The 11,075-nt window shown below is 52.6% G+C and overlaps 1 protein-coding gene across 2 annotated transcripts in view; it reads right to left on the bottom strand.

Moving 5' to 3' along the window:
• Window positions 1–1,880: 1,880 nt before the first annotated feature.
• Window positions 1,881–11,075, bottom strand: part of XPO6 (exportin 6) — a 55,959-nt gene continuing 46,764 nt past the window's right edge. Inside the window, exons 18-24 of one of the 2 annotated variants that reach the window (XM_085075094.1) lie at window positions 10,415–10,570; window positions 9,154–9,268; window positions 8,484–8,655; window positions 7,923–8,084; window positions 5,301–5,399; window positions 3,879–4,109; window positions 1,881–2,625 (exon numbers count right to left, since the gene is read on the bottom strand). In XM_085075094.1, coding sequence (XP_084931220.1) covers window positions 2,281–2,625; window positions 3,879–4,109; window positions 5,301–5,399; window positions 7,923–8,084; window positions 8,484–8,655; window positions 9,154–9,268; window positions 10,415–10,570 — 1,280 coding nt within the window. In that variant the 3' untranslated portion in view covers window positions 1,881–2,280. The remainder of the gene's footprint in view (window positions 2,626–3,878; window positions 4,110–5,300; window positions 5,400–7,922; window positions 8,085–8,483; window positions 8,656–9,153; window positions 9,269–10,414; window positions 10,571–11,075) is intronic. The other variant, XM_085075095.1, reaches the window with a different exon arrangement.

Below are 11,075 nucleotides of genomic sequence, written 5' to 3'. Positions count from 1 at the left end.
AATCTCTTTGTTTCCTCCTTGCTTCCTCCTTGCCTCCCCAAGGCACAGGGAGTGGGGGACCAGAGCCCCTGCCAGAGCTGTGGGCTTCTGGGCACCTGCTGTGCTCAGCACAGTGAGCTTCCCATGAAGCACAGCTCAGTGGCTTCCCATGAGCACATGGATCTAACAGGTTGTGGAAAAGAGAACTTTTGCCCCAAAAAAGGGGCCGGGGGTGGGGAAAGGACCCTTTGCAGGGTCTGCCAGGCCAGGGGGGATGGGACAGTTGGGTGGCAAAGGGGAAAGAGGGTTTAGGACAAGGGCTGACAGGCTGGAGCCTGGGTTTTGGCCACCTGGCAGCTGCTGGCATTGACCAAGGGAAAAACTTGTACTTTCACCCTCTGTCAAACCAAGAAATAGAAGCAACACGAGCCTGGAGAGGTGTGCTGGGATGAAATCTCTTTGGCCCAGCTCCCAAGGGAGTCAGCCAGCTTCCAGTGTTACCCAGTGCAGCTCAGAGCGGGGCAGAGCTGCTGAGTGCCCAGGAGCAGCTCAGGAGGAGGGCCAGGGGTGTGTTCATACACCCAAGTAGCAGCAGGAACAAGGACTCCAAGTTTAACATTGAGACAGTGGCACTGAATTATTCCTAGCATTATTCAGGTGTGGCTGGCAGGGAGCTTGGGAAAGCTGGGAACAGATCATCATCCACCTTCTCCCCCTCCTCCCTCTGGAGGCAGCTCAGCCCTCACCTCCATGGGCTGGACCAGGTGAGGCACATCCTGGGCATTTGGACTCTGCTTCAGGGCAGGGAGGCCAAACATCCAGCTGGTGCAAGTTCAGCCTGGCTGCAGGGCCCTTGCACAGGTTATCCAAATGGCATCTGTCATCTCCCAACAGAACATGCACAGGTAAGAGGATTTGTCAACAAAACTGAACCAGAGGAACCATGGAGTGAGTGCTGCCACACTGCAGCTCCCTGACACCTCCCAGGTGTCACATCCCCAGACATGTCTCCAGACATTCCTAGGACATCTCCAGGTGTGCTCCCTTCCCAGTGACTAGTGCTGCTCCCACCATTGCAGCTGCCCACTGAACCACAGGGAATTCAGACTGATTTTACAGAATCATGGAATGGTTTGGGTTGGAAGGACCTTAAAGCCCATCCCAACCCACCCCCTGCCACTGGCAGTGACACTTTCTATTGTCCCAGGCTGCTCCAAGCCCTGTCCAGCCTGGCCTTGGACACTTGCAGGGATCCAGGGGCAGCCACAGCTTCTCTGGGCACCCTGTGCCAGGGCCTGCCCACCCTCACAGGGAAGAATTCCTTCCCAATATCCCATCTATCCCTGCCCTCATTCAGCTTAAGGCCACTATCCCTTGTTCTGTGACTCCATGCCCTTGTGAGAAGTTCCTCTCCAGTAGCATCAATTTAATTTAAAAATTAAGACTGATTTAATGCTGCTTCCTGACCAGAGACTTCAGGGGAAAAAAATTCTTCCCAGCTGCACATTCAGAGATCCACAAGCCCCACACAATCTTGTCCTGCCTGACTGGTGTCTGGAATTCTACCAGACAGCACTGTTGGGTCCTTGGCCAGTGGGTGAACTTCAGCTCCAGGCTCACTGGGAATGTGGGATTTCTTCCTGCAGGCACTTCATGATCGATTCAGACAGCTGAAGGGAATGAATGGATCACCACAACTTGTGACAGAAAACACAGGAGGAAAACAGTGAGGAGACAGTGGAGGAAGAAGCCACCACTGATCTGCACCTTTCAGAAGCTGCTGGACTTGTTGGGAGCCTTGACAGGATGCTGCTTCTCATTCCCCATCCTGGGAAAAGCTGTGGATCACAAAGTGTGTTCATTCACAGAATGACCTAGAGGGAAACTAACCCAGCCCCAAGTTATTTAAAACAACAAAGTAAGCACTTTATTCCCATTAAGCATGTTGTTTTAGTATCACAATGGAATGATGAGAAAACGTTTAAAAAAAACCAAAAAAAAAGTCTCTAAATCCCCGCCAACATCGGGGACGTTTTCAAGGCAATTTAAAAACAAAGGGAGTGACAGAAGTGCCAAACCAGTCCCAACGTCAGGAGACTCCTCCTCCGAGAGCTGGGCAGGGCAGGAAGGTGGAATGACACGAAGGTACGAATGTCTGAAGTGGTCTTTGGCGCTTCTGCCTCGTGTTTGATACGGACATGATCTCTCCAGACACCTCCAGATGCAACAAAGTGCTACGGGAGCAGAGGGAAAGCCCGGGGAGAGGGATTCCCCAACAGTCGGGATGCCCCGGGGTGGGCATTAAGACACATCCTGCCGGCTCCAGCTGCGGCCTCGGGGCGGGGAGGGAGAACTCAAAGGAAGCCGTGGTGGTGCGTGGTGAATCCAGGGCGTGGCACGGGCAGAACCCCCGGCCTGCAGCGCTGGCACAGCCCGGGAGGAGAGGGGAGGTGGCAAACCGAACCGTGGAGCCGTTCCTGGGGAATGGCAGCAGTCCAGGGCAGTCACTATAACTTCACAGTCCCGGGGGGCAGGCTGTCGTTGCACAGTCTGTAATAGCGCAGGTCGTTCACCAGCCTGTGCACGTTCTGTGTGAAAGAGGGCAGGTCCTGCAAGGGAGAAACAAACTGTCAACGAGGGCAGGTCCTGCAAGGGAGCAAAAACAGCTGCTGCAAACACAGTGACAGTGAGGAGCAGTGAAGAACCGAGAGGGACAAACAGCCAGAGGGTGTTCACCCATGAACAGATCCATTCTGACTCAGTCTGAGCCCAGGGAACTCCAGTTTCTGGAGCAGAGATGGTTTCAGAGCTGCTCTGTGCAGAGCTCATTGCAGGGATCCAGGCTCTGCTCCCAGCACTGACTTCTCATCGTGCAATTGCACACAACAGGAGTAGTCATGGAATGCCAGACTGGTTTGGGACAGAAGGACATTAAAGCTCAACTAGTGCCACCCCGTGCCATGGGCAGGGACACCTTCCACTGTCCCAGGGTGCTCCAAGACCTGTCCAACCTGGCCTGGGACACTTCCAGGGATCCAGGGGCAGCCACAGCTTCTCTGGGCACCCTGTGCCAGGGCCTCCCCATCCTCCCAGGGAACAATTCCTTCCCAATATCCCATCTAAATCTCTCTTCTTTCAGTTCACACTCATTCCCCCTTGTCCTTGCACCACAGGCTCTTGTCCCAAGTCCCTCTCCAGCTCTGTTGGAGCCCTTTAGGCCCTGGCAGGGGCTCTAAGGTGTCCCTGGATCCCTCTCTTCTCCAGGCTGGACACCCCCAGCCCTCCCAGCCTGGCTCCACAGCCAGCTGCAGCACAAATTCCTTGCTGTTTTCCTGCCAAGGCTTGCTGGGTGTCACACACTCCGCAATTCTACCACGGTTCCATTCCTGTCCTCACCCTTGGTCTCAAATCCCATCATCTCCCTCAGGAGAGGAAACACTCAATGGACAGCCCTCAGTAGATGGAAGCCACAACCTGCTGCTCTGCCATGATATTCCAAGCTTTTCTTTCCCACACATGAAGTGTTTGCAGGGATTGTGAGCCTTTGCAGGTACTCTGCTGTTGTCCTTATTGTCCTTACTGTAACCCTCAAACATCTGGCCAGCAGCTGGAGTAAGATTTAGGCAAAGACCTGAGCATCCCACTCTGGAAAATGTCAGCCTACTCTGACAAAAACTTCCGCCAGGAAACATATTCCCTAACTCCCACAACATCCTGCAGCCTGAGGGAGGAGATGGCAGCTCTGCTACCTGCAGGGAGAAATCCTTGGCTGGGGATTGCTGAGCATGGAAACTTTGGGAACAAAAGGTACAACCTGGAGTCGGCTGCCTGCCAGCCTTCATGGGAGAGGGAGAACTGTGCAGCCTGGGAATGCAGCTCTGCTGCAGCTCCCTCCTTACCCTGTCCATTTTGAAGTTCCTCCCCAGCACGTTCTTCTGGTTGGAGTCCACGCCGTCGCAGCTGGCCAGGAACTCGGGCAGGAAGGCAGAGTAGAAGCCATCAAAGTCCACCGAGGCCATGTTGTAGGTGGCAATGCCGATCTCCTCCTGCAGCAGGTCGTGGGATTTGTGCACCAGCACCTGCAGCAGCACGTTGACAAACTGGAACAGCATCGTGGTCCTGAAGATCTTCTGCTCAGGGAGAGGGCACAGGGTTAGGGGACTTCACTCCTCCCACAGGAGAACAAATCCAGCAAGGACACAGCAGCCATGGCTGTGGTGGTGTTCACAAACTCCGGTGAGCACTGAGATGGATTTTCTACAAATGCTGAGTTAGTATCAGCTTGAAAGTTAATACTGAATTTGGCCACTTACCTCATGGTTTGGGGCTTCATGGAGACCTTAGAGCCCCTTCCAGAGCCTAAAGGGGCTCCAAGACAGATGGAGAGGGACTTGGGACAAAGGGGCAGTGGCTTCCCACTGCCAGAGAGCAGGGTTGGATGGGATATTGGGAAGGAATTGTTCCCTGGGAGGGTGGGCAGGCCCTGGCACAGGTTGCCCAGAGAAGCTGTGGCTGCCCCTGAATCCCTGGAAGTGTCCAAGGCCAGGCTGGATGGGGTTTGGAGCAACCTGGGACAGTGGAAGGTGTCCCTGCCCATGGCAGGGGGGTAAAACTAAATTAGCTTTACAGTCCCTTCCAGATCAAACCATTCCATGATTCCATGCTCTGACCCAAGTTTAAGCATTGGCAAAGCCACCAGCATCAAATCCCATTCCATCTCCAGACCTACACAGTGCTCCTGGGAGCCAAGGAATGTGGCCAGATGCCTGGAATTCTGCTCTGGGCACCTGTGAACATGAAGAGCTGCCCTTCAAGTGTGACTCCAGATGGGAAACTGAAAGCTCTGCTTTCTCAGGCTGACCAGATTCCTGCTGTAATCCTTCCTGGCAGCAGCTAACAGGTAGATTGGAGAGCCTGGAGGATGGATCCTAAGAGAGATGGAGACTCCCACTAGCAGTGACTTGGGAATATGGGATACCTGCTGCTGCCCAGGTGGGAATGCTGGAGGCACTCTGTCCCACTGATGATCCCAATTCCTACTTCCCCAGATAAACCTCCCTGTCACTGTGTGTTCCCTGCTTTCCCTCACTGTCAGAGGACAGAACACATCCAGGCTTTGCTTGACTGGAGCTGGGATCTCTCCCATTCCCAGTTCCAGTATCAGGGGGGTGGTAACTCCATTCCAACCACCCAGAGCACAGCAACCACTCAAAGGCTGTGGCATAAAGCCCCAAACCCTGACCTGGATTTCTAAGTAGTTTAAAACCAGTCCCAGGACAGCTCCCACCTCTTGCCATGCAGAGAGCTCAGGCAGGACCCACCTTGTGGTAGAGCTTCTGCTTCGTGTTCAGCGTCTCCAGGTAGAAGAGGTTCTGCTTGAACAGGTGAATGTCAGGCTGCAGGAAGGACTGGCCAAATGCCTGGGAACAAAGCACAGTTGGAGGAAGGGATGGGTATCACCACAAACATCAGCCTTGCCAGGCAAAACAACAGCATTTTCACCCTGCCACCAGCACAAACCCCTGGGAGCCTCAGTGCAGCAAACTAACAAAAGGCAATTGTTCAAATTAACTGTGCTGCTGCTAGATGGATGGCAATGACATTTTGGGAGGAATATGGGAATATTCCTACAGAGCAGCTGCTAAACTGGATCCACTGGGAACAGACAGGCCAAGCTGGCACTGGAGAGGCCCAGGGATGCTGAGCCCAGCTCTCTGGGCAGGTAGTCTGCTCAGGAAGGATGGGCTGTTCCTCTGGGATGTAACCTAGGGCACCACAGCATGGAGAATAACCCAGCACACAACCCAGGCTGGGCCCTCCATCCCAGTCAGAAGCCAAAGCAGACAACACTGCCCTGAATTAGAATTTGCAGAAGGGCCCTGTGAGCCTGTGCTGGACATGACCAAAGCAGTTAAGAGCCCAGAACAAATTCTGCTGGACCCTCAGTTGGTCTGACAGGGCTGCCCAGTGTGTGATCAAACATCTTTTCCACCCTAAACACCTCCAAAACACCTTCCAGGGGATGCAGGCAGATGAGGTCAGCTCTGTACAGAGACAGCAGGATTTTAACAGTTCCTCTTCCAGGCAGTGTGAACAGAAGAGTTTCTTCTCCCACATGACCCATTTATTGTCAAATGGACAAAAATGACCTAGATCCCAACAAGACTGAGCCAGTTCTGGCCTTAGATCTCAGGTGGAAAGCAGCACACAGACTATTAATATCCCCCACACAAAGCACTGGCTGTGGGAACACTGACAGAACATTAAAGGGTTTTTAATCAGAGCAACAAGAGCCAAGGAGTAAAACAAGCAGTGCAGTATTGTCACCCAGCCTGAACTGAGATGATGATATAAATATCTTCCAAACTAAGGCATTCAGGTGAGTTTGGAACTGTTACACAGCTACAGGTGAAAGAGAAGCTTGGACAGCCCAGCCTGGGCTTCTTTCACACCAGAAGGTGGCAACAGAAGGGAAGGCCAGAGAGAACCAGGACACAGTTTATGGCAGGGCAAGAGTTCCCTCTCCACATGTGCACCAGAGGGGTCTCCAGGCACTCCAGGATGGGGCAGCTCTCTCAAAGTCCTCCCACCTGCATCCTAAGGTGATCTAGGAATTGCAAGGGAACTCATTTGGCCAGCTCTGACCTAAGTAACAAGTGGAACAGTCTGTTAGTCTTAAAAATTCCATTTTCCCAGCCTGAGAAGGTTGGTGCTGGCTCTGTGCACACACTGGCACTGTCCCTGCCTTCCAGTGTCTCAAGGGGCTCCAAGGGCCTGGAGAGGGCCCTGGGACAAGGGTCTGCATGGACAGGACAAGGGAGAATGGCCTCCCACTGCCAGAGGGCAAGGATAGATGGCATATTAGGAAGGAATTGCTCCCTGCGAGGGTGGTGAGGCCCTGGCACAGGGTGCCCAGAGAAGCTGTGGCTGTCCCATCCCTGGCAGTGTCCAAGGCCAGGCTGGACAGGGCTTGGAGCAACCTGAGCTAGTGGAAGGGAATGGGATGAGCTTTCAGGTCCCTTTCAACTCAAAGTATTCCATGATTCTATATTTCCCACGCCAAAGCCTGTCAGGTGTTACCCACTGACCTTTCCCTACCAAATCCCGTGGTACAGCACAGAACAAGTCCCTGTAAACCATCAGACACTCAGGAAAACTCTCCTGCACTGACAACTTTCCCCAGTGCCAACCACAACACTCAGAATTAAATGGGTCAGTGTCAGTAATGTATTTTTATTGCAGGATGAGGCTTGCAAAGGAATTAACATTCCTTCCTCATGCCTGTATGGCACTGTGCCTTGTGAGCTCAGCAGCTGGATCACCCCTCAGCAACTTTCTTTTTTGGCAGTTCCTAGAAGCAAAACCTCCTTCAAGACACATCTGAATCCATCACCCTCTTGTGTCCACTTGGCCCCTTATGGCAAGGACACTCAGGGGCTGGAGTGTGCCCAGAGAAGGGAACAGAGCTGGGAAGGAGCTGGAGCACCAGGAGCAGCTGAGGGAGCTGGGAAAGGAGCTCAGCCTGGAGAAAAGGAGGCTCAGGGGGACCTTGTGGCTCTGCACAGCTCCTGACAGGAGGGTGCAGCCAGGTGGGCTCAGGCTCTGCTCACAGAGAACAAGGGACAGGACAAAAGGAAAAGTTGTGTCAGGGTGGGTTTAGTCTGGATATTGGGAAAACTTCTTCATGGAAAGAAATCAGGTCAGGCCCTGGTACAGCTGTGTTGGAGTCACCATCCCTGGGGGGATTTAAAAGCCTTGTGAATGTGACACTTGGGGACATGTTTTAGTGGTGGGGGGCAGTGCTGGGGGAATGGTTGGACTCAGTCTCAGAGGGCTTTTCCAGCCTCGATGCTTCTGTGATTCCTTGTTTAATGCACTGCCCCAAGCAGCATGTGCTGCACTGCAGCAAAGGCTCTGGGTAACGGTGGGAACAGGTGAGTTACCTGCATGATGGCACTGAACTGAGCTTCATTCTCCATCTGCTCCTCTGCCACTCCCCTCTGGACACTGGCCAGCACACTGGACTTGAAGAAGTACCTCCAGTTGTGGTGCAGCACCCGGAAGAGCAGCTCGAACAGCTCTGCTTTCACATCAGGGGATGAGCGCTGGCAGGAGAGGGGAGCAGAGCTCAGAGGAAGCTCTTCTGCTGGAATCCCACCCAGTCCCTGCATCCCACTGCCAGTGGCCATCCCAGTACTTTGCAGCATTTCTACTAAGGAAGCACTGAACCCAGCAGCTGTAGGATCAAGCTCAGAACACATTGCTGAGTTTGAGTTTTACCTCCTGCTTTGACCACCTCCCTAATTTAGCTTCTCTTGAAATTCCTGACAAAATCCTCCACCCACACTGCTTCCAATCCCACTCACTACTCCCCCACAGGGTGTTTTCTCTCCACAGGCACTGACACTTGCAGCTCTTGGAAAGCCAAAGCTTCAGTGCAGCCACCCCCCAGCAATGCCTTCCCTTTCCCTTTCCCATTCCCTGGCCAGGGAGAGCAGCCCTACCTCTGCAATGATGGGATACACCTGCTCCATGCACAGCGATATCACACTGGGCAGGAAGGGTTTGAACACTTGGCCTGGCTCCTGCACCACCACTTGTAGGATTTTCAGGAACTTTTCCACCACCCGGCAGCCGGTGCTGCCCTCGTGGAGGATGCTCTCTGCCAGCTGCTCCCTGGGACACAAACAGGCATTAGGAAGATTCCCACAGATCTGCAGGCTCAGCTGGATTACTGGAAAACAGGGAATGCCTCTAAAATGCTCAGTGAATACAGGCCAAGTAGGTGAAGGCACAGATAGGAGGGAGGCTGTGACTGAGGACTGACAGACCCTCCTCCCCAACAAAATATGAGTGAAAGGACACCCTCAGAGCTTGGGCAGGGGCTAAGTAGGGAATACAAGAGCCCAGCTCAACATCCCACACAGCCAGGAAGTCTGTGGGAGAGCTGGAATTGCATGGTGGCAATTGGATGGCATGGATGACTGATGTGCATGCACTGGGTCACTCCAGACTTGGAAGTGTTTTCCTCTGATTCAGCCCTGGGATGTGACAGAAGTCTGGATGCAAAGGCTTGAAACAGCCCACCTTAGGGCCAGGGACCCCCTGGGTGAGCAGCTTGTAAGATAAACCACCCTGAGGGGTAAGAAAGAAGTGACCAGTGCTGGCCAGTACCTGGTGAACATGTTCAGGAAGGTCTGTATGATCTGCTCTGTGAAAGGCACTCCCATCTGCACCCTCAGGCCTTGGAACAGGGTGAGGAAGAAGCTCAGCATCTCATCTGTCACATCTAAGAGAAGAGAAAAAGCAAAAAGAATGTGTTAAGGAAACATCCAAGTGCATCAGTAATGTAAGTCTGAAGTTTGCTCCTCCTGTTCAGGGAACCCCATTTACTCCTGGGACTTTACCAGCAGGCTTGTCTTAGAAACAGAAACCATCAGCTGGTACTACAGGGCTTAAAGATTGTGCATCCACTCCCCAAACCTGCCAGGGAAGCACAGGCAGCACCCAACCCCTCGGAACAAGCACAGCACTGCCAGCAAGCCCTCAGTGTGCTCTGCCTGCCCAGAGCGCTGGGAGAGAGCTCAGGGGAGCTCCAGTTGCTCACTGCTTGTACAGGGTTAACAGGAAACACCAGGGAATCCAAAACATCCACACAGCTCAGGGTGGAGGAGACAGAACCCAGCTTTTTTTTTGGCAGGAGCTGAGAGGACCCTTCCATCTCCAGAAGTGAGCACACAGTGATGCACTGAGCTGGTCAGCAACCAGCTAATCCTTCATCCATCCCAACAAAGATTGGATAACCACAACAAACTGCTCAACTCCTCCATCATACAGACTATGATAGCCAATAAATGGCAATTGATGAGGCTGCCAGCCTGTTCTGAAGTCAACAGCTCCCTGGAGTCACAGCACCTTTGCAGCTGCCTTGGATCCTGTCTGCATTTCACTGCTTTTGTCTCCCCTCAACCCCCTTCACTGACAAAATCCCACCCAACCCCAAATGGAGCATAAGGAAACACCCTGATGTGACTCAAAATGTAAGCTGCTGGCCAAATGCTGCCAAGTGACAGTCCTGGTTCCATCTCAGGGAAAAAAAAATCCCCAAATCCCACATCATCTGACCTAATTTGAATACATCTATTCCTCTTTGTCTCCATGCTTCTGCAGGAGATGTAAATGGCAAATATAGCCAGAGAGGGTACTTTAAAGCATTTTTTTTTGTGCTCAGGATCAGCTCCTCTGAAACTGTGACAATCCTGGCTGGCAGGGATGTCCCTTCCCCGCTGTGGGGTTCAGCCCAGATCTCCCAGCACACCCAGGCACAGCAACCCCACACACTCCACAGCCACACCACAACCCTGTGCTGCTGCTCTGGGTGTTAGCAGGAGCTCAGAAAGCTACTCACAGCATGACCCCTGGCCTGAGGTTATACCTGACTGATGAATGAAAGCTGGGAAGAGGGCTAGTGAGACCTGCACGGATTCTTGCAGCGACTGATAACAGATCTGCCGCGACTTGGTGGATTCTCCAGAGATACTTTCTACAATGTCTTCCAGAACGCTCAGTGTCTGGTGGATGATCACTTTGGCTGCAAAACAAGAGGGGTGATGCTTCTTGCGAGTGCCAAAACTGCTCAGAGGTAACAGAGGAAGAGAAATGCAGCTCACACACACAGGAACTGAAACAACTGATGTGTGACACTGTGGATTTCTGAACAATTTTTAAAGTGATCCTCGATTTAAAAAAACCCAAAAGACACACCAAAAACAGTCCCAAAACATATACAGGCATTCCCCTAAATCCCTGCAAGGGGTTTCCTTGCATTCCTCCTACACAAACAAACCCTCTACAGTACTTCCCAAGCCTGGAAGAAATTCTTATTTCCCCCCTTTGCTTTTAATAACCATGATCTCCATTAACAATGCTTCCAGCCAGTATTCCTGATACTACAGCATGAGGCTGTCCAGTATTCCTAATGCAATCCATGCTATCCAAAGTTTGATCCCAACCTCGATCCCACCTTCCTTAGGAAGGCAGCACTTTAACAGAAGAGTTTATACATGACCTGGAGTGGGAATGCCCTGTACACAGCA

Source organism: Lichenostomus cassidix, chromosome 14 (assembly GCF_008360975.1).
Source record: "Lichenostomus cassidix isolate B80296 chromosome 14, HeHo_3.0, whole genome shotgun sequence".
NCBI lineage: Eukaryota > Metazoa > Chordata > Aves > Passeriformes > Meliphagidae > Lichenostomus > Lichenostomus cassidix.
Note: the sequence above shows the minus strand (reverse complement) of the source record. Positions and strands in the feature narration are given on the sequence as shown.